General features: G+C 40.8%; 1 protein-coding gene across 1 annotated transcript in view; it reads right to left on the bottom strand.

The window, feature by feature from the left end:
• atp10a (ATPase phospholipid transporting 10A) overlaps positions 1 to 27,101 on the bottom strand; it is a 42,731-nt gene that overhangs the window by 13,919 nt on the left and 1,711 nt on the right. The window contains exons 2-12 of the mRNA XM_058074133.2: positions 20,725 to 20,929; positions 20,554 to 20,639; positions 15,591 to 15,697; positions 15,392 to 15,523; positions 15,171 to 15,301; positions 12,155 to 12,407; positions 10,520 to 10,737; positions 10,246 to 10,440; positions 6,976 to 7,552; positions 2,029 to 2,132; positions 1,599 to 1,725 (exon numbers count right to left, since the gene is read on the bottom strand). Of these exons, the coding sequence (XP_057930116.2) occupies positions 1,599 to 1,725; positions 2,029 to 2,132; positions 6,976 to 7,552; positions 10,246 to 10,440; positions 10,520 to 10,737; positions 12,155 to 12,407; positions 15,171 to 15,301; positions 15,392 to 15,523; positions 15,591 to 15,697; positions 20,554 to 20,639; positions 20,725 to 20,929 (2,135 nt within the window). The remainder of the gene's footprint in view (positions 1 to 1,598; positions 1,726 to 2,028; positions 2,133 to 6,975; positions 7,553 to 10,245; positions 10,441 to 10,519; positions 10,738 to 12,154; positions 12,408 to 15,170; positions 15,302 to 15,391; positions 15,524 to 15,590; positions 15,698 to 20,553; positions 20,640 to 20,724; positions 20,930 to 27,101) is intronic.

The raw sequence follows: 27,101 nt of genomic DNA, 5'->3' as shown, positions 1-27,101 counted from the left end.
CATTGTATGTTGCGATGCTTTGTGGTGATAACATTTTGTATCACGACAATTCGGCGTTGCAACGATCTGTGTTACGATGTTTGGTGATTGCAAAGTTTCATAATGCGACATTTTGTGGTAAAGTAATTTGTGTTTCTACATTTGTTAAGGTTTGGCGGTGCCGATGTTTTGTATTACGACCTTTGGAGGTTACGATGTTTGATAGTGTCGATGTTTTGTATTACAACTTTTGGCGGTTACGATGTTTGATGGTGTGTCGATGTTTTGTATTACGACATTTGGCGGTTCCGATGTTTGATGGTGCCGATGTTTTGTATTACGACATTTGGCGGTTCCGATGTTTGATGGTGTCGATATTTTGTATTACGACATTTGGCGGTTCCGATGTTTGATGGTGTCGATGTTTTGTATTACGACATTTGGCGGTTCCGATGTTTGATGGTGTCGATGTTTTGTATTACGACATTTGGAGGTTACGATGTTTGATGGTATCGATGTTTTGCATTATGACATTTGGCAGTTCCGATGTTTGATGGTGTCGATGTTTTGTATTACGACATTTGGCGGTTTCGATGTTTGATGGTGTCGATGTTTTGTATTACGACATTTGGCGGTTTCGATGTTTGATGGTGTCGATGTTTTGTAGTGACACCTTTTTGTGTTATGGCGTTTTGTGGTTATTATGTTTTATGTTTGACATTTTGCGGTTGTGATGTTTGGTAGTGGGGACATTTGATGGTGAAGTGATGGTTAAGAGACTTTGTAGTTGCAAATATTTGTGTTACATGATTGCCACAATTGCAATCAAATTCCAATCTTTCCTGGTGGGAATATTTTGTGGATTTGTGCATATTTTGTAACATTTGGTGGTGGCTACATTTTTGTTACAAGACTTGTTGGTTGCGACGTTTAATAGTGGAATTTTTTTTTATTGTGACACTTGGTGTTACGAGGTAACTATATTTTGTGTTACAAGATTTTATGGTTGTAACATTTAATGGTGGTGACATTTTGTGTTACGATGTTTAATGGTAGCGATATTTTGTGTTAGGAGGTTTGGTGGTGGTGATGTTTGCTGTTACAAGGTTTAGTGCCAAGCGACATATTGTGTTACAAGGTTTGGCTGTGGCAAGGTTCTGTGATACAATGTTTAGTGGTGGCGGCGTTTCGTGGTGGCAACCTTTGATGGTTGCAATGTTTGTGTTACAAAGCCTGGCGGTGACAACGTTTTGCATTGTGCCGTTTTGTGGTTATGTTTCATATTACAAGGTTTGTTGGTGGCGACATTTTGAGTTGAAAGATCTAGTGGGGACAACATTGTGTTACAAGGCTTGGTGGTTACATTTCATGGTGATTTTTTGTGTTATGGCGTTGCAAGGTTTTGTGTGACGACATTGTGTGGTTGCAATGATTTGTATGACGACATTTCATGGTTGCAACGATTTGTATGATATTTACGACTTTTCATGGTGGCGACTTTTTGTATTACAATTTTGGTGCTTGCAATGTTTTGACATAGTGACCATTTTTGGTGGTGGTGGCGTTTGGTGGTCACACGTAGACGGAGGACCTTCTGTCTAGGCATACTGTTAGGTTACCCAGGAGATGGAGGTTTGTCTCCAGGCGCAAGGCCGACTCAAACAACAGCTCCTCTCGTCCCTGGATGGCCGTCTCGGCCTCCAGGTGGCGCTGCAGCCAGCAGGCGTATTCCTCCTTGGTCAAGACCTGGCACAAACACGCAGAGCAAATAGAGGAAAGAATCTGAGGGCAAATGAATCCAAGGGGGCAAATATGACACCTCTAGATGGTTGTTTCATGGCAGCACTCTGGTGATGGCTCGGTATTATGAGGCTGGCTTGCAAGGGCATAAATCAAGCATGTAGGGAAAGTGGCACAGATTGCGCCTGAGTCATGGAGAATTCCGCTTTGGGAAAGCCGGGTCAGTGCCATTGCCTGCTCCAAACTGAAGCAGCCAAACTGGCGGTAAAGAGAGTGCCATCTTCTTGTGCTGGTTTTTTGCTGAATTACCTTTTTTGCTATGCAGAGTGTGCGAAGGCCATCTGCAGCGTACAGGTTCAGGTAGTTCTGGGTCCGACAGATAATCTTCTTTTGACGTTTTCCTTTGGAGTTGCCTAGGAAACACGGGACAAAAGGAGAATTGTTATATAATTCTGAAGGAAAAAGAGGGGAGGGTTTACATGTCGAAGCCTCGTGAAAGCCATCTGTCTTCACACTTCTGATGAACATGGACGCCGCACCGCCACATCACCGCTCAGCTCCCTTCAGAGCACACACCTGGCATCTCACCGACGACCAAAGTGGCTTTAATCAGATGGGTGTTTTGGCCTACGTTTCCCTGATGCACATGACACACACTGCAGACAAGCTGTGATGTAATCACACCACTGCTTGCAGGCGCCCCCACCCACCATGCACCCAGCCATGCTGCATGCTGCATGACTGCTATCAGTCATAAGACCTACCATAAACCATCGACAATCGACAAAAGCACCCTTCGGAGTGTCTAGTTAGCATCAAGGCAAAAATGGGATGATGATGGCTGGTCTATTTTTTTTGAAGAGATTATTTAGCTCTGCATGCGCTTTAAACTGATGGTGTGAAAGTCGGGCTATGGCTGTGTTATACTTGTTGTAATGTGTACAACATTACAGGGTGGGCGGATCGATCCATATAGTATCAATAGGGGTAGTATCGTGTGACAAAATTGATATTTTTCAGTTCTGTTAACTTTCAGAAATATGAATGCCTTTTTGTTGTTGTTGCTCATATTGTTCCATTGCTACAGGGCTATATAATAATTATTTCATCTGTTTATAAATCAACCTACAGTATGTACCCCACAACATTTGTTACAATGACCGATATTGGGGCCTCCTCTTCTTGTTGAATCCTAAACCTTACACCCCCAGCCAGGGTGCGGCAGGGCAGTGACACTCACACCAGTCCTGTAAACGGATGAATGGATGCATTTATGGAGGGCGGCCTCATTCTGCGCTTTGATTGGCTGCAGAGCACCCGACAGCGTTACGAAGTCACGAGCTGTCTGCGTATTAAAGCCTCTGGCCTGGAGGAGGTTGAGTTCCAGGACAACTAAGGTTTTATTGAAGTGGAAACCCAAAAAGTGACGTAACTGTGTGGCTCAGTCATTTCCTTGACAGAAGGCTTCAACACAAACAAGCCCACCCCTGTGTGTGGTATCAGTTCTGTTATGTATCTTATCGTCATCCCTTCTTAATAGTAGCCAGACACACAAGTTAAATACCAATACTACATGGTGATGCACTTTTGCACACTTGTCATGTTAATATGACAATGCAGTACTGGTTCACCAGATGTCATGTATCTCTCACAAATCGATACACAGTACCCGCGTCAAACATCACTATTACATGGTAATAGTATCACTACTCCGGTGTCAAATATAATTGTGGTGTAGCGTATCGTCCTTGTCGTGAGTGACGGCAAAAATGTATCGCCAAAACTCTACATCCTCTACATTAGGGGCCTCAAACACGCGGCCCAAATGTGGCCCGCAGGACACTAGTTTGAGGCCCCGCCTTGGTATGAAAGTTTAATGTTAGTGCGGCCCGCGCAAGCTTGATATGGATGCTGTATGGTATCATGTACCCAGAAAAAATTATTACTATTATTTGATTAATGTTCATGTTAAAGGTTAAATAACTGTTAACAGTTATCCTCCCTATCTGTGTGGAAGTGGTAAGTTTTTGGCTATTTAAGTTTAAAGGAAATAACTTGAAGGCTACCGTTTAGGTCGCTCGCTCTCTAGTTTGCGAGTTAGCATGTGTCACAAGACCCTGCAGTTGTGCAATATGTTCTAAGTAAAAAGAGTGTAAATGTGACTCTAGCCGTGTTTTGTCATGTCTACAGGGCTCTAATAATGCTTTGTTAATTTTAATCTGAAAAAATAATTTGTCTACCCACCAACTATACGTGGTTTCTTAAGTTTTTATTATTTGCTTTTGAAAAGTGCTATACAAATAAAATGCATTATTATTATTAAAACTAATCATGGTGGTCCAAAAGAATTTGACGTAGCCTGCCACATGCCATTTGTTATTAGCGCAAATGCTAGCTGGCTTTGAAAGTTTTGGACATGAAGATGGACTCGTTAAAAAGCACAGCATATGGTTATCCATGAAATCGATAGTGTGATGCATCACCTCTTATGACAGTATTGATACACCTGCGTCAAATAATGATACAGTGATGCATAATGTCACGATATCAATACTGTTATCCATAACCTCATGATTTCTTATGATACATTGTCGATACATGTATGTCGAATATCAACACTGACAGTGTCTCAGTCTCATGTGATACACTATTTTGAGTCAAATACCGATTCTGTGAAGCATCACATCATGATCTCTTATAATACAGTATCGATACACCAGCGTCAAATACCGATACTGTGATGGATAACATCTCGCCCCCTTATGATACAGCATCAATAGCGTAGAATATCAATAGTGTGACATCGTATCATTACTTGACCAGGGTCAAATATTGATATGGTGATGCCAAATGGAACAATCTCTGATAATACAGTATCGACACACCAGCGTGATGGATTTTTTTTTGCTATTGATACTTATGTCAGTCTCTTCTGATACAGTATAAATAAACCATATTTGAGGTTATGAATCACCCCACCCACCTTACCCACCCTGCCTACCATCACCACAAATGCATTGTGGTCCTGTGTGAAACATCGAATACAGAGTTCTAAATCCCCCCCCATAGTATACATTGTTGCAGCCGTATACTGTATATACTGTATATACAGTAAGCCCTCTTCAAAACAAGATAAGTATTTCGCAAACATTCCCATATCTGTACTTAGACTGGGAGTATCAATTTCAAACACACAGTGCAAGTGTGTGTACACAGTGTGGTGCGACAGTGAAGCGCTTTGTGTGCCTGGAATAATAAAAACCCACTCCACCTTTCCCAGCATTCCCATTAGGACGCCAAAGAGCCTGGAAGTGGATAAAACAAAGACTCAAGATCACCCAGGAGGGGGAAAAAACACAACACAAGCATGTTGTGTTACTTCAACAGGGTTGTTGAAGTAACTATTGAGCTCTCCAGGAACGGAGTGCTTTAAAGACCTCTTACGTAATTTAGGTTGAACGGACGGAGCCGCCCTATAAAAACAAAGACCCCTGCTCGGGCACAACACTCCACAAAATTTGCTGCCATATCTTGACGAAATTCAGAACCTGTTCCTAAAGAACGTGCTGGTATTTTGGTGAAAGGTCCTCCTCCACTCAGGGTACACAGAAAATCAAGGGGGGGAAAATATGATCTTGATTCATACTAAGATGCGATCAAATGTATTAATATCTAAAGATATGACTTAATGGGCTGCATGGCAAACAAATGCTGCCTTTGTCGTTGGCATGACAGCCAGGGCGAAGCTCGCTAGCTACCAGCGATAGCTTTCACAAATTGTATGACAAAAATGGCAGAAAGACCCCTGGAAGACTCTTTAAACAGGGTCTCTGCAGGTTGCAAATACGCATACAAGCGTAGACAACATATATAAAGGCGGATGAAAGACTTGCACTAATAAGAAGTCTACATTTTTCCTTACACATCTTTTGTTTGTATGCCTGAAAAACATGTGATTGCTTTATGTCACTTTCTGGAAATGATTCACACTTTTCAATAGCAGGAGCGAAATGTGCTGATAACCCCATTTTGTTTTTTTATTTAAACCTAAGTTCGATTCCACCCTTGGGTATCTCTGTGTGGAGTTTGCATGCGCGGGTTTTCTCCGTGTACTTCGGTTTCCTCCCACATTCCAAAAACATGCTAGGTTAATTGGCGACTCCAAATTGGTATGAAAGTGAGTGTGAATGGTTGTTTGTCTATATGTGCCCTGTGATTGGCTGGCCACCAGTCCAGGGTGTACCCCGCCTCTTGCCCGGAGACAGCTGGGATAGGCTCGCGACCCTCGTGAGGATAAGCAGTATAGAAAATGGATGGATAGATGTATTTGGCAAATTTATTTAGCTTTTTTATTTTTTACTTAATTTTGTAATGGCATTTTGTTTTTTTATGTCAATGTAAATCAGATTGTTTGCTTCTTAAATTAAATATGCCATTTTACTCACATAATTCATCTCAGTCTGAAAACAATCCAGTATCTCCATTTTTGGGAGGGCATAAAAAACTGCATCTCAGCTTTGTCAAATAGGTGAAAAAACCTATTACTATCAACTTTACTCTGCTTTTCCCCCAAATTTTTGCTGTTTTGTTTTCTCAAATAATTCACATGTTATTCTTAAATACTCCCGTTTTTTATATTATGACTTTATTCCCATAATATATTGACTTTATTCCATAATATTATAACTTGACGTCATTATTTTGTTTTGTTTCTTTAATCCAAATATCTTTAATTATTATTGAAGATAAATATATATTATATTATTTTAATATTATAAAATAACATAAAAATATATTATATTAATTTTATTTCAACTGTATGGTACTAATACCATTTTCCACATTCAAATACAACCCTTAACCCTCTTAATATTGTGACTTTATTCTAGTCAAATTAAAGCTATTATTTTCATTTCTGCTGTTTTTTTAAATCCTCCAACTATTTCTTCTTCTTGTTCTCATGACTATGACTTCATTTCCTCAGTGTTTCCTTTATTCACATAACATTTTAACTTTTTCCGCAAAGTAATTTTTTGTTTTGTTGTTTCTCATAGTGTGGTTTTCCAGCGGCACTAAGGCTGACCAGTAGGTACTCCAGGCACTGTATTTATTTATTTCATAATATGGAATAAGACTCATTTATGTAAAATTAATACTTTTGTGTACTTCTCTTTTTAATGATATTTTTAGAGTGTGCTGCAGGCCACATTCCAGACACCCCAACATTCAGCCACCAAAAACAAGCTCGGGTCGTACCTGTGTTGGGGGTTTTGATGAGGTCCATGATGACAGAGTCGGCTCCTTTGGTGTAGACGGTTATCTGGTCGGTCAGAGGGTGTTTCACCACTACCGACATGCGCTTCCTGGTGGAGTCAAAGCCCAAAGTGTGCAGCAACTCAAAGTTCAGCTTCCCCAGGTGGGGCAGGTCTACTGTGACTTGGTCCGGGAGGCGTCCGACCAGGGAGCACTTGTAGGCCCTGGCGGCGTAGACCAGCGCCGCTTCGTCCGGTGACTCCGCTTCGTAGCGGAGGTCCGCGCCCTGAGGCTTCCCGTCATAGGAGGGGGGCACTGGGCTGAAGGCGTTCTCCAGGCCCCCGTGAGCCACCGCTGTTGCTGTCACTGCCGCCACCGCCGCTGCCTCCTCCTCCAGCTTGGTGAGGGTGCTCTCGGCCGAGGGGGAGGACAGTATGCTGGAACAGCCCCTGTTGGAGGAGCGGTTGAGGCTAGAAGAGCTGCTGCTGTTGGAGCCCGAGGTCAGACGGCTCGGCGTGAAGCGCTTGATGAAGTCTTCAATTGTCTTGACCGGGGACTTGAGCTCGAACCTCATACGGACCTGGAAGACACATAATATTTGTTATTTGTCCCTGTAATACTACATTGAGATTACTACTTTTGTCCTCTGCTTGTAAAATGTTATTCTTATTAAATTATTACTGATTATTCAATTTGTTTTTTGTTGTTGTTTCTGAACAGCTGCACGGTGGGCGAGTGGTTAACGCGCAGGCCTTACAGGGAGGAGACCAGAGTTCAATTCCACCCTCGGCTATCTTTTGCATGTTCTCCCCGTGCATGCGTGTGTTTTCTCCGGGTACTCCGGTTTCCTCCCACATTCCAAAAACATGCTAGGTGAATTGTCCATAGGTATGAATGTGAGTGTGAATGGTTGTTTGTCTATATGTGCCATGTGATTGGCTGGCCACCAGTCCAGGGTGTACCCCGCCTCTCACCCGAAGACAGCTGGGATAGACTCCAGCACCCCATGCAACCCTTGTGAGGATAAGTGGAATTAATGAATAAATGTTTCTGAAAATCTAAATAAAAAGATTGCATTTTTGGCTACATTGATATCTACAAATTACAAATACAACATTTGAACATGGTCCAAATAAAAAATCAACAATTGAGGCGGGAAATATTCCCATGATTCAAGAGGATTTCATACTGGCTTTAAAAAAAAAAGGCGTTTTGCCAGTCAGGCGGTGCAGTACAATAGCGGAGCCAGGTGACTCACCGTGCAGCCTCCTGGCATCAAGCGTTATCACGTTCACACATCTTGAACATGAGAAATTATTCACTGAGCCTCGAGGGCATCCCAACCACACAATAAGGAACTAAAAAAAACAAAGAAAAAGTCTGCGGGTTCTCTTTCCCTTTATTGCATAATTGTGGCGAGACGAGCTAGGAGAGGATATCACCTCTGACCGGGAGCGCCACACCCATGCTGACCATAAACAAAACACGGATGCACAACTGGCCAGCGCTGCGCACTTCAAAGGTAGCTGCGACGCAGGGAGATGGCGCTACGTGCTGACAAAGCCTTCTTTATGGTATTTGGGAAAACAACACACTACTTTAGTCAAAAGATATCAAATATGGATTTGTTCTTTAGAAAGCAACTTATTTTGCAATTTGGAAGAACAGCACAAGAATTAGCACACGCTAAGGAAAAAAATCAATAGTCTCAGTGTTTCCTATATATTTGGACTGCTACCATTAAATGTGGCGGACCCTGTTTGGCCTTGCTGATAAAGACATTACAGTGGAACTCATAAGCAGCAAGCCGCCAAGGAATAACAAGATGTTTTCAGGATTCAGACGTCTTCAGGTTCTGATTTTTTACGTTTATTTTTGGAGACTTCTTCTGGTCTGGTTAGACACTTCTAATGTAAGCTTGGCCAAAGTGCGTTTGAGGGCCATTTGCGGCCCGTGGCTGTTTTTAAAAAAATAAAATGACTGGCCCGCAGTGCAGTCTAAAATTTAACAAGAACATTTTACGAGAATTTTACAATAATGGAATAAAATGTCAAAAAAGTCATTTTATGAGTATAATATCTTTAAATATACATTATATTAACATTAAAAATAATAATAAAAATTATTATTATACTGAAAAGTGTTATAAATAAATAGTGTGTTTAAATATATTTTATAATAACATGAAAAATTATTATTATCATGTTGACTAAATATTATATAAACATAACTAAATATTTGTTGAAATATACAGTATTAAATATTATTCATATATTACATACATATTATATTAAATTATTATGAAGAAAAGTAATGTCATTTTAGTAGTGGTAGGTAATAGGTGATAGGTAATGAATCGATTACTTGATACTCGATACTGCAGCGATGTTAGAAAATAAAGCATTGGATTTAAGCACATCATATATGTTAGCTTCTTTTAGACATTAAACGTTACTCGTGTAAATTAATTTGTCATGCCTGTTTAATAGTCTTGTCCGGTAAAGTAGGCTTAGACTCATACTACTTTATCTCCAACGCCTCTAATGTCTGTCTGAGGTATTCGTTCCTCATCCTATCCATCCTGGTCACTCCCAATGAGAACCTCAGCATCCTTATATCTGCTACCTCCAGTTCTGCTTCCTTTTCCTCAATGGCACTGTCTCTACACCAAACAACATGGCTGGTCTCACCACAGTTTTGTATACCTTTCCTTTCATTTTAGCTGAAATTCTTGAATCACACATCACGCCTGACACTTTTCTACACCCGTTCCATCCTAGCAGCACACGCTTCAACTCCTTTTCACAATCTCAATTGTTCTGAACTGTTGACCAATTCTTCCAATGATGAAAAAATTACTTGTACCGATACAAACCACAATTACAAACGGAAAAAAGCAGAGTTGATGGCATGTTTTTCCTGCGACTGTGGCACACCTCTGGTGGCGGTGAAAGCAGAGCAAACAACCACAAGAGAGGAAATGAGCGTGGCTGAAGGCGGAGGGGAAGCAGAAACAAAGAAAGTGCTACCTCTGTAATATGTCAGTCATTTTACACCATTTTCCACTTATTTACACCAATCATTACAGACCATAGTCTAGCCTAGTACAAATAAATGTCTGAAGAAGGGAGCACTAATCATACGGTTCAATAGAAATGTGGTAAACCATACCCTAGATGCCGGTTGTCATGCTTATTGAGGTAATCGGCCATGTTTCTTGCTGTTCGGTTTTCTAGTTGTTACTGTGCTGGCATGACGTGCTGTGGAGATTACCTTGTGGCGAGGCTGGTCGGGGGAGGACACCACCACCGTGTTGCAGATGGTGAGCGCGATAAAGAAGTCGATGATATCAGAGAGGTCAGAGGGCAGCTGGGACATGGGCTGGCTATGGAAGCGCATGAAGTCCATCTGACTGCCGCATTCGTTGACTTTGTCCAGCAGCTGCGGGTCGGGCGTGATATCTTTCTCCTGCGGGACACAGGAGAGATTTATCAGCGGGGAGCAGACAGCGAGCTGGGGCAGTGGGGGGGCGTTGGGGTGAACGCACCATGGGGCTGCTGAAGGCCGTGTGTTTGGACAGGATGCTGGCTCTTTTGGCCTCCGCCCTGCTGCCTGTCCTGCGGTGGGATTTGGTGCTCTGGGAGCGCAGAACTGCCCGCACGCTCTGGTGGCTGCTCACACTGTCTCGTCTGGGCAGGGTGCCGCCGTGAGACGTGCACTCGTCCTCCTCGGAGTCCAGCTCCTGGTACATAGCCAGTCTTCTAGCTGAACAACACACACGATAACCGGACATTCAGTAATTATTACAACTAGGGTGTCCAAAAAATGAAATTATATTATATGCTAAGAAGTTATACATAGAGTATATAGTCAAGACAAAACTGCATCTGATGTAGTGATCTGCTTTGTGATGTAGGTGAAAAGGGCTATTAGCATTACCTTCACGCTTTGCTTTTTCTCACGATTTTGCGTTTTTTTTCTAATAATTCAGTTTTCTTCTTAAATAACTTATTATTTTTAATATTTAACATTTTCTTCACATAATATTATGACTTTATTTCCATAATATTTTGACTTCATTCATATAATACATTTAACATTTCCCCCGACCTAATTTTTGATTGTTAAAAATAATTTCACTTTCTTGAATAATGCAGGGGCTGCACGGCGGTCGTGTTGTTAGCACGCAGACCTCACAGCTAGGAGACCCAGGTTCAATTCGGCCATCTCTGTGTGGAGTTTGCATGCGTGGGCTTTCTCCAGGTACTCCGGTTTCCTCCCACATTCCAAAAACATGCTAGGTTAATTGGCAACTCCAAATTGTCCATAGGTATGAATGTGAGTGTGAATGGTTGTTTGTCTATATGTGCCCTGTGATTGGCTGGCCACCAGTCCAGGGGGTACCCCGCCTCTCGCCCGAAGACAGCTGGGATAGGCTCCAGCACCCCCTGCAACCCTTGTGAGGATAAGCGGTAGAAAATGAATGAATGACTGAATGAATAATGCAACTCTGCGCTACTAACCTGACATTATTTTTCCTCAAAATATATACGTATACGTTTTTTCTTGCTGTTTATATTTTGACTTTATTCCTGTAAAATTACAGCTGTGTTTTTACATTTATTTTGGGTTTTCAAGTATTTCAGCTTTCTTCTTTTACATTTTCTTTGACTTTATTCCCATATCATAACCTTATCACCAACCTAATTTTCAAGCTAATATAGTCAACATATTATGATTATATGACTATAATGTATTTTGTAATATTTCACTTAATGCTGCTAAAATGTCTTTTTTTTCTCCTCATAATACTACGTTATTCTTGCAAAATTACTACTTTTGTCTCTGTGTTTTGATTTTATCTTGCCGATTTTTTTTTCAGTTTCTTACATTTTTATTGTTGATATATTTATATGTTGATTTATATGTTGATTTAATTATAAAGATTCTCTATTTTGCCAAATGTGATAGAAATCAGCTGCCAAAAATATATTTTTTAAATTAATTTACATTTTTTATAAATTCAGAACATTTAAAAGCAGGCTTTGCTACACATCTTCAAATAGTGTTCTGCCAATGATGTGACAGTCCGCTATAGACCATTTTGTTTTTCTTCAGCCAATAAGCTACATTTAGCACGATGAGAAATGTAACGTTAGCATCACATATGATATTTTCCCACCATTGGCGTCGTGAGAGTACTCCACTCCCGCCACGTTGCAGCGTCGGAACACCATTTTGTTTTCTGTCAGCGTTCCCGTCTTGTCTGAAAAGATGTACTGCATCTGTCCCAGATCCTCTGTGATGTTGAGAGCACGGCACTGCAGGTGGGAGTCGGTCTCCTCTTCGTACAGATCCACGTCCTGGTGGATGAAGTACACTTGGCAGATTTTCACTATCTCGATGGACACGAAAAGCGAGATGGGTATCAGCACCTGATGGAGGAGAAAGGGTTGGGGAGGCGGAGCTTGGTTTGTGTGGCATCACTGGCAACAGAGACAGTACAACTGAAAAATGAAAGGATGCAACCTTGCAACTAATATTTTGTAAAGCAACACATGTAACCCTCTGTTACTTACTTACTAACATAAATATTACCCGTTTATTCTCAGAAAATTACCTAAAAACTTTAGTCCATATTTGGACATTACAACTCTTTCATTGTTTTGTTTACTTTTTGTAATCCTCTCGTTAATATTTCAACTTCATGCTACAAAGATTATGCTTTCCCTTAACGGGGTCCTATTATTCTTTTTCCATTATTCTTTAAATGTAGTTAAAATGTTGTATTCTTCTATTAAACGATAGGAGCGTGCCGGGGGGCGGGTCATAGGTGGAATAAATTCAAACAGACCGTTATGGAAATCTAAGGAATTATAGCTGAATCGGTGCAGATTCTGGAAGATATAGAAAGCTTTCTGTGTTGGTTATCGTGCCTGGCTGCTCTATAGGAGTCCCCAACTCAATACAAAGGCCCAAAAATGAGCATAATAATATTACGAGTTTATTCTTGGAAAATTACAGTTGACAGTACAGTATGACTTTTTTTCTTAATATTTTGATGGTATTCTTGTAAAACCACAGCTATTTCCCCATTTCTCACTTTTTTTTTACATTTTCCAACTATTCAACTTTCCTTTTTCTTCTTGTAATTATGACCTATGACTGAAATGAATTAACTATTTAATATTGGTATTAAAATGATATTATTATTTATTATCCTTATCCTTAAATAAGTTTATTTTCATGAGCTTTTGTTTCTTTTCATATATGATTTTATTCTGAAAATTCCAGGTATATTAAATTTCTTATATTATAAATATTGCCGTCGTGTTTTTGTCTTTCGTCATGTTTTTATTCCGATAATATTATGACATTGTTCTTGGAATATCGTTTTTCACAACAAAATTTTCAAAAAAACTGTTGTGGAAAAGAAACGTTTATTTCCACTTTGTTATTTTCCCTTGCAATATTACAATATTATTCCTGTCAAATTACAACTTTCTTTTTTTCATTAAATATTTCTTATTTTCGTATATAGACTATATTATTGGAAAATTACTGCTGATTTCTTCATTTTTGCTCTGTTTTTCATTTAGTCTTATAGTATATTGGAATATTTTTAGCATGTGCTGCAAGCCAATAAAAGAAAAAACGCCACAAAATGTAACGAATATGGCATTAAACTAAAGAGCAAATCAGCTAAAAGACTTAAATGTATAAGCAAAAGGAATACAATGATTTTTGTTCAAGTAATTTGGTTGTTACCCATAATTGTATTTATTTTTTAAACAATGGTTGCACCCCCCAGCAGCACATAATGGAAAGTGATTTGAACAAAATGACTCACAGCAGAGTGGGAGACTGAACATTTGGCGTCTTCATAACAAAAGTCATGTGTTGTTTCAAAGTGCATCAAGAATTGTCGTGGGGGGTGGGAGTGGAGGCAAATAACCAACCAAAAAAAAAAACAGGGAAATCCCTCACCGCAAACAAACCTGTCTCATATTATTTATTTAAGCGGCACCTAAATGAGCTGCCAAATGTGACCCAGCACAGAGTGACATTTATTGTGTTTGTTTTGCGTGTCAATCAATAATAGTGACCCTTTGCATTCACACCACTTCCCAAAAGTATCTGTATCTACAGTAATCCCTCACCGCTTCCAATTTTTCAAATATATATGAACTGTTTAAATTCCTTCTATTTCGTGTTAGAACACGGTCGATTATTTGTCATATTTCAGCAAATCGCAGCATTTTCAAGCATTAAAATTGCTACATGAAGTAGCATTAAGACGTTCAAAGATTTGTAGCATTCTACACTGGTCACTCTTTGTCAGTAATCTTACACTGATGAGGTAATAGCCACTGCAGGAAGTATTGTCCAGAGAGTGGAAGTAAAAAAGCAACAACAACAACTCTCCCACTGCTATCATGTATATTGTAGTCTTATACGTCTTATTATGTCTACTATTCCGGGTAATAGGAGTGTAAAGGTGACTATAGGGGTGTTAGGTAATGTCTACAGGGTTCTAATGTACACAATCTGTATCTAGACGGTCATAAACAGGTTTTCTATGCCCCAACTTCAAAAATATTCCATTTATTAATAAATCCACTTATCATGGTGGAGTCTGGAACCAGTTAACCGTGATAAATGAGACATGACATTCCCAGCATGCTTTGAGGCATTTGTTTTGTTGAAGTTACATGTTTAGAGCTAAGGAAGTTGTTGTTTATTATTCCCCATAGCAGTGGTAGTTGTCTTGTGTGTGTTTATGTACGTGTTACACGTTGCGCTGCCATTTTTGTGTGTTGGTACTGTGTTTCTAGTTAGTGTTCTGTCTTCTAGCCAAGAATCATGATCCATCCCAAAAATATTGTGATGTATGCTAAGGTCCATATCGCCAAACCCTACTGGTAACTAATTAGATCTATGAAGGAGTCATTCCGTTACTAGACACCAGCAAGGTTACTCCTCTACCCGGCAAATGTACCACGACCATTTATGCAACTTTGATAGATTAGATTTTGGAAAACACTGTATATTCGATGCATCTTCATTGAGAATCGGAGGCTAGAACCTGGAGGTTATTGATTTCCATCTCTTGTAATAAACATGATTTGCACTAAAAAGCGATCATATCTTTCGGTTTCTGTGACTTTTACATCTTCCCCTCGAGCTTCTCTTCATACCTGGAAGACGATAATCATGGTGAGGAAGAGATATATGGCCGACAAGACTGGCGATAAGTCTGTCCCCTCTGGACTGAGGACATCAAAGACGGGCCTCTTATCTCCGTATTGAAACATCCACAGCCCATGACCTGGAGAAGCAGCACCGCAAGGTCGGCATATACGTAAAAGGAAAACGGGAGGAAAAATGCTGGACACAAAATGAGTCTTTAAAAACGCACCGACAGCAGCAAAGGAGCACATGACCAGCAGGATGATGACACACCAAAAGACGTCCACGTTCATCTGCCTCTCCAGCTTACTGCGCTTATATCGGGGGCCGTTGTTGTTCAGCATGGCTTTGGTCTCGTGGCCTGGAAAAACACAAGTCAGATGTCTGACTCGGGACAACACCCTCCTAAGATGTGTGAGAACCTTTACCTGCATAGATGACGATGCCCACCGCCTCCTCCGTGTTGCGGACGGTGCAGCCTCTCAGCAGCAGGTTGTCTTTGTAAAGCGCGTCCCTTCGACCGCTCCGGTGGATTCTGTGCTTGGACAGGAAATACACTGTGTCAAAGACGCTAGTACTGCCGCAAGAAAATGTTGTATGGGGGCCGCTTGCAGTCTGTGGCTGCGGCCATCAAAAATTATAACATTTTATTTAACAAGAAAAACAACAACAGCGGGCGGCACGGCGGTCTAGTGGTTAGCACGCAGACCTCACAGCGAGGAGATCAGGCTCGGCCATCTCTGTGTGGAGTTTGCATGTTCTCCCCGTGCATGCGTGAGTTTTCTCCCGGTACTCCGGTTTCTTCCCACATTCCAAAAACATGCTAGGTTAATTGGTGACTCCAAATTGTCCATAGGTATGAATGTGAGTGTGAATGGTTGTTTGTCTATATGTGCCCTGTGATTGGCTGGCGGCCAGTCCAGGGTGTAGCCTGCCTCTCGCCCGAAGACAGCTGGGATAGGCTCCAGCACCCCCTGCTACCCTCGTGAGGAAAAAGCGGTAGAAAATGAATGAACAACAACAGCAAAACTGGAAACCTGACCAGTAACTTTTCCAATAATAAAGTCAAAATAGGCGTAATTTTACAAGAATAATGTAATATTAGGAGGAAAATAACTTCGTTTTTTGAAATCTTAAACAAAAAATATGTTTTTTTTTAAAGGGGAATAGCACTTTTTGGGTGAGTTTTGCCCATCATTCCCAATCCTTACGTGAAACATGAACACATATTTCTTCTCCTTTTCTGTGCATTATAACACAAGTTAATTTCAACTAGCTTACAATGCCGTCATTGGGATACACCTATTTAGATTATGAAGTCCCCAGCTGATAAAAAAAAACTCTAACAATGTCACATGGTTTGATATCCATGCTGTGATCATGCATTAACACATCCACTGATAATAACATGTAATAGTTCCAGTATCTTGCCCTATTTTTGATTATTTAAAACACTACCCATACTTCTTTCCTCAGCTAATTAACAAGACGCCTCGCTAATTGCAAGTCTCTGTGTCATTCACAAACGGAAGAGTGGATACCAAGCTCTCAATTTCGCTACAAAGACTCAAGAGGCTGGTTTGCCGTCTGCATTTTTTATCAGAGGACTGGCGCACATGTCTTGTGCTGGAAAACACAACCATCCCCTATGAGACATGCTAAGTGTTGTCGCCACTGTTAGACAGACCTAGCATAAGTATGTGGATCAATGTGCTGAGAAAAGACGTTTCGGTGGTGTTTTAAATCAACCATTTCATCATTGTACATGATCACAGCATGGATATCAAACCATGCAACGCTGTTAGAGGGATTTTTTCATAGTCGAAATATGTGTATCCCAATGACAGTATTGTAAGCTAGCTGAAATTAACTTGTTTTCTCGTGTTATAATGCACAGAAAAGCATTGTGAGTGATGGGCAAAATTCCCCCAAAAAGTGCAGTTCCCCTTTAATACTATGAGTAACTGCAGGTTACTGCAAAAGGTTGGAATGTTAATTAAAAAATGAAAATAGTTTTATAATTATGGGAAAAAAATCTACAACAAGAAAGTAGTTGGGAAATTATAAGACTAGTCGCATCATATGACAATAAAGATAATATATTAACAAAAAAAGTAATTTTAATGAGATAAAAGTTGCAAATTTACAAAAATATAAGGTATAAGGTTAATTGGGAAAATATGAAATATTAATTAAGCATTGTAATAAATCACTGGTTCAATTTAATGCTTGTTGCTTTTTTGAAAAGGACAACCTGGAGGGGTCTGACTACTTGCTAAATTTTGCCAAGTTAGCAACACTCATCTCTCCTACAAAGGCATCTTATTCTTCGGCAGAGAATAATAATTAAGAAGTTACGATGCCATCTACTTCATGGAGTTGGAACGACAAGCTACATTCACAGACAGTTATAATGTGTTTGGGTGTATACAGGTAGTGTCAAATCCATTTGTGTCTCCAAACCTATTTGTGAACGACACAGTATCACAACTCAATAATGAGACGAGATCGGATCAGTCTCATCCCTGGGTGGACTGGTACATGATGAGTCGGACCAACATAAGTGGTGTGTTAATGTTAAGATTTATCAGCGAGCGGCTGACAAGGTTTGACAGCGTTAATGTCCTCCACCCTCCAGCAGAATGTCACAGAGGACAGACTCCATTTATCGCACGCAACACCTCCCTCTATCACCATCTAAAAAGCATCAGTTTCTTCCTCCGTTTCAGCACAAATGCCCCCTGATATCAATAGTGGTTGCAAAATCGCCCTGGCTGACCTTCACACTCCACGCTTTAAAGTGCATAAAAACTCTCATAGACCACCAGGACGGTGGATGCCCCTCTTGAGGAACAGACTTAATGAAAAAAAGATGGAGGCGAGCTAATCTGTTACTCTTAATCCCATTACTAAATGAAAGCGTAGAAGAGTGTTAGGAACAGTTTATATGCTTAAAGGGGGCCCATTATGCTTTCCCCACTTTTCTGACCTATAAATGTAGTTCCAATGTTGTATTATCGTGTTAAACCATGCCAAGGTTTCAGATTATGAGGTTTGAAAGACGTTTGTGGAATAAATTAAAACAGACCGTTTTGGCGGGAAGCACAAATGTAAGGAAATACAGCTGAAATAGTTGCAGATTCTGGAAGCGCTAGAACAGGGGTCTCAAACATGCGGCCCGTGGGCCAAATGTGGCCCGCAGGACACTAGTTTGAGGCCCCCGCCTTAGTGCGGCCCGCGCAAGTTTGATATGGATGCTGTATGGTATCATGTACCCAGAAAAAAATATTACGTTTGATTAATGTTCATGTTAAAGGTTAAATAACTGTTAAAAGTTATCCTCCCTATCCGTGTGGAAGTGGTAAGTTTTTGTCTATTTAAGTTTAAAGGAAAACCGGAAAACAGGGTCTCAAGACCCTGCAGTTGCGCAATATGTTGTAAATAAAAAAAAGTATAAATGTGACTATAGTCGTGTTGTGTCATGTCTACAGGGCTCTAATAATGCTTTGTTAATTTTAATCTGGAAAAAATATTATTATTATATTTATTTATTTATTACTGATTGATTGATTTTCTTTATTCTTGATTTGTTTATTTATTTATTTTTGTGTAGAAAAATAAAAAGTAAGATATTTGAGAACAGTGGAATGTTTTATCAGTGCTTTTCTTGTAGAAAATTGGAACCAAAGCAAAGTTTTTTTTATTTTTTTGTTTTTAATAAATGCGTTTTTTTTTTTTTTTTTTGGAAAACCTGATGCGGCCCAGTCTCACCCAGACCCGAGCTCCAGTGGCCCCTGAGTAAATTGAGTTTGAGACCCCTGCTCTAGAAGGTTTTCTGTGGGGGTTATTGTGTGTAGCTGCTCTATAGATACAAACAAAGGGTTATAAAATGAGCATAATAGGTGCCACAGATCCCGAGTTTCATCATGGCTACTCAAAGTCATGTGACTGTCGGTATGTTTGAGGATGCACGCCAGTCGCTCGCGCCGCTGAAGGCACAGGAGTGTTGCTGTAGTTTAACAGCGTTGTCGCCCCCAAGCAGTCGTAGTTCACACAACCGACTTGTCGAGAAAATTGACAGGCACGGATTTGTTACATCTTTCAGGGAGAAGGCCAGATTGAACCGCGTGCCACTGGCCTGTGACATAAAACACACACAGTGCTCCATTCTAGCTTGGCAACTGAACACTGGCAGCATCTGCTGGTCTTCTAAGCAAAGACTATTTGTCATCATCATCATGTGCCGACATGTTCGTGCGTTCCCTGTCTTGTACGCCCATAACATTGTGGCAAGACCAAGCCTTTGGGGATTGGAAAAATCAGAATGTGATGACCTTTAAAAGGAAAACTGCCCATTTTGCCCATCATTCACAATCCTTATGTGAGACATGAACACCACAGCCACTGCCAAAAGGTAATGGTGCATGGTTTTGTGGTTGAATATGTCCTAGTATTAATAAAAAAAATGTATATTTACGTAAATGCTATATCGTTGTGGACTAAATAAAGCATTTTCATGCATAAACATGTCTAAATCCTGGGTTCCCAAAGTGGCGTACACGTAGCCTCAAAGGTACACCAATTGTCATAGCGGTACGTGAATAAAAATGAAAAACAATTGGCGCCTCTTGCTCATAATTACAATTGCACCTGAACACCTCACGGCGCAAGGAGACAGAGTGTCAAATTGTTAATTGCTCTGTGTGCATCATAACAGTAAATAAGTACATTTGGGTGATTACTATGTGTTTCATCCTGAAGATTTCATTTATATTGGCGTTCTAATTATTCCCCAAATGGTGCGAGGTTCACCCAAAAAATAGGCCTTATGATTGGTTGTAGGTATTTTTGTATTTAGGATACTATTAAGAAGGGAGTAGTGGTTCTTTTAGAGTTGGGACACCATGGAAAGATTCCAGTCAGACACTTCATACTCAACAAGCAGGATCAAAATGTGACTGATATTCTTATATCGAGTTGAAATAGGTTCTCCCCTCATTACGTGTGGAAGTGGTACGTTTTGGGCTTCTTTGTCCATTTTCCACACACACTTTAAGTTTAGAATATTTGAATTGGAGAGGCTCACTAGTTATGCAAGAGGTGGCAATGTGTGTAATGTGATGTGAACAAAGAATACTAGGAGTGTAAAAGTATAGGGGTGTAATTACATGACAGGAAGGCACTAATGATGTTAAGGTCGTATTTAGAAAGTCGTTTTCTATGCTCTACCTACCAAAATATTCTGTTTATTAAATATTGAATCTTATTTTGCTGCAATTCCCTTATAGCCGTCGGATCCGGAACCAATTAACCTCACTAAATGAGGGATGAGTGCATATAATTAACTTAAGGTGCGCAACATATGATGTGTTGAACAAAAACAAAACTCACATGTATCCTCGGAATCGGTTGAGGTCGTTGTTGGGCTTCTCACACTCAATGACACTGTTGTATTTGGAAGGGTCGAAATCACAATCCTGCGAAAAGCATCCGAGCGACACCTTGTTGTTTGGACCGCACTATGCCAAATGCCAATGACAGGAAGTGACTATATCATCTCACCAAGTCGAAGAAGCTGCGCACCACCTGCCTCTGCTTGAGGTTTGTTTCACCGTCCAGCGTGGCCGTCTCGATGTGACACAGGCGGTCGGGGTCGCTGGAGCTCAGCAGCAGGACGTCAGCCGGTAGGATCTCGTTGCACCTCAGCCGGATGAAGTCGCCCACCCGCACCTCCTTCCAGAACTTCTCCACGTAGCGGCACTCCACTCTGACAAAAGCATAGCGGACATAAGAGACGGTCAGCTCAGAGCAGTCCTGTGAGCCGAAGTGACAATATTGACAATACTGTCAATAGTCTATGTTTTATTGTTCATAGATCATACTGTATAGCACACAGCCTTTAATCTTTAACAGATAATATAAAGTCTATATTATCTTATCATCTTATATTATTGGCCTATATTATAGACCAATAATAGTATAGTTAGAAGCGTAAAACAGTGTGCATGTATCAAATATATAGTTTAGCACGCCAGCCAATTTTGTTAACTCAATGCGGCCCATGAGTCAAAGAGTTTGCCCTGACCAATAGGGATGCACCATATTTTTTCACCCCCAAAACCAATACCGATACCTTTCAGCTTCTCAAAACTGATACTGATAACTGTGTGTGTGGGGGGCGTTTGATGGCTTGGCGTCACCTTTACCCAAATTAAGTTACAACAGAAAGAAAGAAAAGAAAGAAAAGAGTGAAAAGAAAGAGTGAAGTTGATATTAATAATGGGCTTTTGCACTCATATAATTTCTTCAAAGATATAGAACTTCTTAACATATATACATGTATATATATATATATATATATGTGTGTGTGTGTATATATATATACATGTATATATATATATGTGTGTGTGTGTATATATATATATATGTGTGTGTGTGTTTGTGTGTGTTGCCTTACAAAATATCAAAGTGACCCTTGCATCCATTCATTTTTCACTTTTTCCTCGCTGGAAGAAGTTTGGACACCTCTGGTTTACACCAACAAGGAGGCAAATGTTTGCCGTGGATCTCATTAACACGTCAACAAAACAAGAGACGTGTCGATCAATAATAGACTACACATTCTAAGGCTCCAACGGAGTTCACGTCAAAATGAACCTCTGCTCCAAAACGGGTGGGGCTATCCATCCAAACATTGATACCAACTATCATTGTGATCAGTTCCCCTCTATATTTACTTTCACAAATATCAATATGTGTGTTTGTTGTTCAAATACACTTCTCGCCTTAAAGAGAGGAATATCAGGCTCCGGGGTGAAATTTCACATTAAAAGGACCCAATTATGCTCATTTCTCAGCCCTGGTATTGAGTTGTGGACTCAAATAAAGCAGGTACACATAATAACAAGCCCAGAAAGCTTTCGAGATCTTGGTGGTTGGTCACCCGAATTCAATTCCACCCTCGGCCATCTCGTTTGCATGTTCTCCGATTTCCTCCCACATTCCAAAAACATGCTAGGTTAATTGGCCACTGCAAATTGTCCATAGGTATGAATGTGAGTGTGAATGGTTGTTTGTCAATATGTGCCTTGTGATTGGCTGGCCACCAGTCCAGGGTGTACCCCGCCTCTCGCCTGAAGACAGCTGGGATAGGCTCCAGCACCCTCCTTGGTTCTTGTGAGGATAAGCGGTACAAAATGAATGAATGAATAATAAACAGTTAGAAATCCCTTTTTTTGCATGTTGGGTGATTTGTTGTGTTTTGGCAAGCGGCAACTCATCCCACTGTGTTCGACAGTCTTTGAACGCACCATAAGTGTGCGTGTGTGTGCAAACATTCTACCACGCTGCACACTTGAGACTTATGCTGCATGTTTCCTGTTTTACTTTCACCTCATATTTGCTCCCTGACCTTCTCTCTGAAATTATATTAGAAATGTTTTCTTCACAATACATAATAAATAGCACAAGAAGGCAAGAACCCACTGCTTGGTCGGCAAGAGTTTTGTGACACGACCCCTCCACTGCAATCCACCACCACAAATAGATGACAGTCTGTAGGAAATGGTGAAACTCCACGTAGAACACATCGTATCATATGCTGACCCTGTATTTACTTGGCATCGGATCTATGCCAAACTTTGCGAGGTGAGAGGTTGCCAGTCACTCTGCCAGTGAGAGGTTGTCTGGTTCATGGGGATTCAACAAGAGCAAAGTATTTCTGTAAACTCCACTAGATGCTCTGAAGTTTACTCTGAGTCAGCCACCTTTGTAAATATTAGTACTTCAGAATCAAGTTGGACGGAACTTCCTGTGCGGGCCACATACAGCACCGGAAAACAAAAAAAAACCAACAAACAAACAGGAAAGACGCTCAGAAATGAGGACGCAAAACAAGAAGGAGAATGCTCGGCATCACACGCTGCAGAATCAATTAAATCATAGCCGACCCTGACGGAGTGACTCGGGTCAGGACTGAAGGCTAAAATAGTGACGCCGCGGAAACAGTGGGCCTTTTGACGAGTGTGAATTATGCTCTGTGCGTGAAACCACAGCCAGGCTTTTCATTAGGAGAGAAAACAGAGGTGGAGGGGCCACAGGTTGACAGCGAGAGAATACAGGGACCTCTTACACCCTCATGCTGGACTCTTTATTAGGTACACCTGCCATGCACAATTGTAAAAGTGTGAAGTAAACACAAGCACAACTTTGTCATCATCCAAAGTAGGGACGGGCTTCATCGAAAACTATCTTAAAGCCACTGAAGCAGTCTGGGGCACACTACTTGCTGTCAACCAGCGGAGGCGCTGTTGATTCAGTTACAACACTGCAATAATAAGCAGAACAAATACAGGAATAACAATACAAGTCCATACAGTGTTTCCTGTGCATTCACTTTTGATGGTGATGTACCACAGATAGATTTGGCGCTACCTCTTCATGGTGAATGGAGTTTGTCGTTCCAACTCTGTGCAGTCGATGGCACTTTAACACTGCTTAACACACCGCATTCACACTTGGTCTGCCTGAGAATAAGACGACGTGGCAGGAAGAATCAGAGCCCTGTAGATTCTGTTTTTTGCGTTTTTCTGGTCTTATTGGATACTTTTGGAGACAAACATGAAAGCATGTTTGCAGTCAGTGCCTCTCTCACATCTAAAAACGCTCAAAGACTTGCTTGTGATGTACAGCAAGTGAAAAATAATGCAAGAAATGATATAAGATACAAGTGATATAAGAATTTATATTTTTTGGTCACTTTTGTAACCCACAGCGTCCATAAAAATTGGAACACATCAACAGCATGCATCTTTACGTCTTTAATGGCTTCTTTTCTCTTATTAGGTGGATAATACGATTAATTAACTATTAATACCCACTGAAATTAGTTGTTAGTTCATTTCTTAAGGGATCTAATAATGTTTAAATAGGTATTTAGGAGGTCAGAAACAGGTTTTCTATTCCCCAACTAAAAAAATATTCTATTCATGAGTAAGGAATACAAAGATACAAAGTTTAAAGTGTCCGCATCTGCAAAAATGGGGGGCAACAGGCAAGACCTGAAGTGTTCAGCAAACTCTGACCCCACACATCCCCAGCATGGACTGGTTTTCTCGCCTAGCATCGGGGAGAAGGCTTTGCAGCATCCGCTGTAGAACAACCAGGTTTAGAGACAGCTACTTCCCCCTGGCCATCAGACTGCTCAATGCCAAATAAGCCCCTCTACCTGCCCACACGCACAACCAAAACTTTAAATTATTGTTATTTATTCTAAATTTTTTTAATTATTTGTACAAATTACTGTTTACGCTGTACATTGTTGTTCATATTTGATGGAATCTATTTATTCATCACATTATTATTTATTATTCATTATTACACAGGAGCCAGGCAACGACATTTCGTTGGCAATTTCACTGCTGTGTTATTGTGTCTATGCAGGTAGACTGTGGTCTGAACCTGACGAGTTAGCCCGCCTGTGTTGTGCCATGCGGATGCTCAGTGGCTGAGTGCATCCTTCAGGTACTTATTCTCTGTCTCGCTCTTATCAGCTCTGTGTTGTAGGGTTCTGATAATGCCTGGGTGTGAATCAAAAGGTAGTTATTGGTCAGTGGGTGGGGGTTTTCTGTAAACATAAACATGGAGACAGACCCCTGTCGCCTGCAATGTGGATGTTGCAGCCAACTTATTGCCTTTGACATCCTCATGAATGATTTTAGCGTTTTTGTCCAATGAGGTAATATGCTGGGTGAGGACTAGCACTTCTTGGCTTCTTATTTTGACGCATATATCATCCACATCCACTGTAGCGGTGTTCTCTTAAAGGAGCTCAGAGCCCTTCTTTCCATATCTTCCATGAACAGTAGCGGTTGGCCAAGGTAGGGCATACTAGTGACTCCGTAGCACAACTGTGCTTTTGTCTGTAAAAAGGAGAATGTCAAAATATTTAGATATGTTGGCTTGTTGTCATATCTGGTCATGTGACAGCGACAGGGTGGCCGACAGATCAATAATGTTTTGATTCTGCTACTCTGGATACAGAGTTTCAGGGTACCCAGAATGCCGTTTCCATGTGGATGAGAGGCTGAAAGGATAATACTTTGCAGTTATGGCCTGAAAACATTTCCATATAGATAACCCCACCGTCATTTAGCCTCAAAAAATGAACAAGGCACAGCCACCTTGTTTTATTACTGTCATGTTCTGCTATGTAGCATGTAGCGCCACCCCAGGATTCAAGTTCCATGTGCAGGTGCAATCAATAAAGTCTTTTCATTTCACAAGTGTGTGTCACAAAATACAAAACAGCAGGAATCCAAAGACTGTCTGTAGACCCCAGCTGAACACACACCAAAATGCAACAGATAGGAAATGTCCGAGTGAAATGCAGCACATCCACATGATAGCAAACAATAATGAAATGACTAGCAGAAGTCCCAACTAAACTAAATAGTAGCTAAAAACAGGAAAGAGAAAGCCACATTGAGAGAACCAAACAGGAAACAATGTAAACACAAAGGAAAACCTCAACTTAAGTCCAACCTGTTATGTGGAACCATTACATCTGAATGGGATGCTAACAAAGGTGATACCACCCAAACGACCATCGTAGGTGGGCAGAGGCCCCACTCCATTGTATCCTAACGATCGTCATTTGACACCACTAAGGAGCCGACCATACCTCCTCTAGATCTGTCCTATCTAGTCTGACTGGTGTTTGTCCCAGTTAGTCTTGGAGTAAGACTAGACTAGAGCAGTCCTATCTAGTCTGACTGGTGTGTTTCCCATCTCATATTTAACCATGAACAAGTCAAGAACTGTCCTATCTAGTCTGACTGGTGAGTGTCCACCCTAGTCTTTAACCGTGAACAAGTCTACAACTGTCCTATCCGGTCTGACTGATGTGTGCCCCACCTTGTCTGTGAGCATGAACTAGACTAGCTGTCCTATATAGTCTTTGAGCATGAACTAGACTGGCTGTCCTATCTAGTCTGACTGGTGTGTGTCCCACCTCGTCTTTGAGCATGGACGAGACTAGCTGTCTTAACTAGTCTGACTGGTGTGTGTCCCACCTAGTCTTTGAGCATGAACTAGACTAGCTGTCCTATCCTATCTAGTCTTTGAGTATGAACTAGACCAGGTGTCGGCAACCTTTACTATGAAAAGAGCCATTTTACCCCCTTGCACACTAAAGAAAAATAACCTGGAGCCGCAAAACATATGTTTAAAACAATTAGGGGGTATCAAAGTAGTTCAGATAACAAAAGACGAGTTGGAGTACTCTTGCTAGTATTGGAGATAAACTTACATAAATATATGTGTAAAGTACAGTAAACTTACCTGATTTGTTTACTCTGGCGCAAACAAGTTCCCATGCACCAGTTTTTTTAAAAAATGATCTCTAATATATTTTTTGGAATTATCAAGTAGTTCTGGGAAAGTATTACTTCACCATTCAGTGGTGGCCAGCCAATCACAGGGCACATATACGTAGACAAACAACCATTCACACTCACATTCATACCTATGGACAATTTGGAGTCGCTAATTAACCTAGCATGTTTTTGGAATGTGGGAGGAAACCGGAGTACCCGGAGAAAACCCACACATGCACGGGGAGAACATGCAAACACAGGGTGGAATTGAACTCGGGTCTTCTAGTTGTGAGGCCTGCGCGCTAACCACTCGTACGCCGTGCAGCCCATGGTAAAGTATTACTTATTTTCCTTCATGTTTACTTGTGTGAGAGAGAACTGAATAGCATCCTGTCTGCTGTCAGAACTCAGTCAGGATGCATTCATGGTCTCACACAAAGTTGGATTTTTTTAAACTCATTACAAAGACATGCATTTTCCCCACTCGGGTGTTAAAAAATATTCAAACATTGCAAAGGGAGCCACAACAAAGAAGCTGAAGAGCCTCTGGAGCCGCAGGTTGCT

This window comes from Doryrhamphus excisus, linkage group LG4 (genome assembly GCF_037039965.1).
Source record: "Doryrhamphus excisus strain RoL-2023G ecotype Guam linkage group LG4, RoL_Dexc_Guam_v1.1, whole genome shotgun sequence".
NCBI classification, from domain to species: Eukaryota; Metazoa; Chordata; class Actinopteri; order Syngnathiformes; family Syngnathidae; genus Doryrhamphus; species Doryrhamphus excisus.
The sequence above is the reverse complement of the archived record's forward strand: the minus strand, read 5'-3'. Positions and strand labels throughout refer to the sequence as shown.